At 34.8% G+C, this 2380-nt stretch overlaps 1 protein-coding gene across 1 annotated transcript; it reads right to left on the bottom strand.

Moving 5' to 3' along the window:
* Positions 1-340: 340 nt before the first annotated feature.
* LOC140442011 (uncharacterized) lies at positions 341-2142 on the bottom strand. Its single transcript, XM_072533049.1, has one exon. It carries the CDS (start codon positions 1985-1987, stop codon positions 1073-1075), a length of 915 nt encoding a protein of 304 aa, XP_072389150.1. The 5' UTR covers positions 1988-2142; the 3' UTR covers positions 341-1072.
* Between the last annotated feature and the right edge of the window lie 238 nt (positions 2143-2380).

Below are 2380 nucleotides of genomic sequence, written 5' to 3'. Positions count from 1 at the left end.
ATAGAAGATTAATTAATAACATTTACAGGATATATCAATTATTTACAACTAAGTTTCAGGAATTTTCATTACAAATAATTCTGGTTATTGCCCATGTATGAATATACAGTAAAAAATATAATAATTCTTTTATGCAGAACTAATATGGCATCACTCTTCAAAAAGATATAAATTTGATATAAAAAATAAAGATATTAGGAAAATAAGCCACAATTTTGGTGATAAAAAAGGATAAGTAATTTTACTGCGGGAATAAAAACTTTTCAACTGTTTTATTATAAAATATATTTATTAGTTTTACAAAAACAATATGTCAACTGGATCTTTGAATGTATCCAGGTACGCTTTAACCATCACAATAGTATAGTAAAGATAAAAAACAGTTTCTTTACTAAACATTATCAAAAACAAACAATAATTAATACAATTGCACAAAAGGTCAAACTTACAAAAAAAAAATAAAAATTATATAAATACTAGTATATTTATAAATATTTAAAGTCGTTTACCAAATTTTTATTAAAAAAATCGAATTTTAATGATGATTTATTGATTTCGCATCAGCTTTTGACGCCTATATTCAATAATATCCTATAATAATTACTGAAAAATACCTGTTTAAGTTACGATTTTATTAAACTGTAGTCAAACTGTAAATATTTTATGTGATCTTAAGAAAAAATAATATACGGTCAATGTGAAGGTTGCATTTCAAAATTATTAACAAATTGATCAGAAAAAAAAAACATTAAGTAAATTTATTTACAAAACGTAACATATTTTATATATCATTCATAACACAACCGTTTTTATATAAAAATAGATTATAAAAATGAAAAAACGATTAATTAAAAAGATATGCAATTCACTTGAAGTGTTTCGAGAGTGTAACAGAGAAAAAAATGAAAAATCTCTTACGAGAACAGTCTCATATCCTACGAATACAAAATAAAATTGTGCAAATAACATTTGAGGTTGTAGTCCCGTTTTGTACACTTCACGGTATATGCCGAAATGTCTTAGCACGCCGTGGGGTCGAAAACTACTAGTTTCTTCGACCCGGAAAATGATGTCATAGGTAGAACTCTGGTGAACTCTGTCCATCGGAATTAAGGCCACCATTTAGATGAGGAGGTCGGCCAAGCTGCAGTTTCTGTTTATACAGATCTCTTTCTTGAGACACTCTGGCCAATTCGGATTTTAACCGGTGGATTTCGTGCTGCAGGGATCTATTAGTCTGTTCCAAATCTTGCCTCTGCTGCAACCTCTTCGATCTGCAATTTTGTGCGTAACCTCGATTTTTGAGCGTTCTTCTTTTCTGTTTTAATCTAACGATCTCTTCTCTTGGACACCCATGCAACCTTTTGTTAAGTTCTCGCACTGACAGATTCATTAGTAACTCATCACTTAAACCTAAGTCCTCAGAACAAGTAGAGTAACCACTATTATTAGTGTTCATTCTTGGGGAGAGCGCACTAACACCCGAACAAACCGACTGGGGTCTCTGATGGATGTTGTGGTGATGGTGGTGGTGATTGGGAGCATCTAAAATCATACCAGAAGGAATGTAGTCCCTTCTTTCCCAATCTGGTTCTCCTCCCATGCAATGAAGAGGACGTAAATCTAGGGGTTGTGGATCTGCTCTAATGGTAGGAGGAAACCACATCATTTCGTCCATTATACCTTGTGGCCTACAGGGAATTGGAGAATGAGTCGGAGGAGTATCTGGCGGTGTACCTGGATCATTCATAAGCGTCATATTAACTAACACAGGTGGCTGATAAGTAGAATCAGGATGCGGCGTTGGAATTCTTCTATCTTCCCACTGATTTCGACATACACGACTTGAAGAATCATCGTACTGTAACCAACCCGTATTTTCGTCTACAAATTGACGTTTGTCCTCACGTTTCACAGTAATGTCCTCTAAATGATCCAGAACGAAATCCTGGACATATTCTTCAGCTAAATCGTGATTTTCCTCCATCACTCACTTTAATTAAATTCATTAACACTCTAGCACCCGGCACTGGCACAATCCCGTCGACGTTTTCAACTCGGCGGTCGAAGCGTGTTTGGAACTGAATGTTGGCTCTGGAAAGAGCGACTGAAAGGGGGCGTTATCGGCCAAACTGGCAAGCGCCGCCTCTCTTAAACAGGATAGGTGCTAGAGATTTTGATACGGAAATTTGTTTATACCTCAATAGCCAGTCAACACCAAGAATATTCGTACCATATTGTTGTAAAATTGAGCTTTATTGCGGACATGGTTCGTGTCAGGTTTTCATACAGAGAATGAGCTTTTGCTTTTTGTAAAGGACGGTATTTTACTAGTTTGATTTCGAATATTAAGATAGGGCTTCTCGTAAAATATTCTGGC

Source organism: Diabrotica undecimpunctata, chromosome 1 (genome assembly GCF_040954645.1).
Source record: "Diabrotica undecimpunctata isolate CICGRU chromosome 1, icDiaUnde3, whole genome shotgun sequence".
In the NCBI taxonomy this organism is placed as follows: Eukaryota; Metazoa; Arthropoda; class Insecta; order Coleoptera; family Chrysomelidae; genus Diabrotica; species Diabrotica undecimpunctata.
This window is presented reverse-complemented; position numbering and strand designations above follow the sequence as displayed.

Coding starts and splice junctions, on each gene's coding strand:
- LOC140442011 (XM_072533049.1), bottom strand. CDS start 1,987: ATGGAGGAAAATCACGATTTAGCTGAAGAATATGTCCAGGATTTCGTT.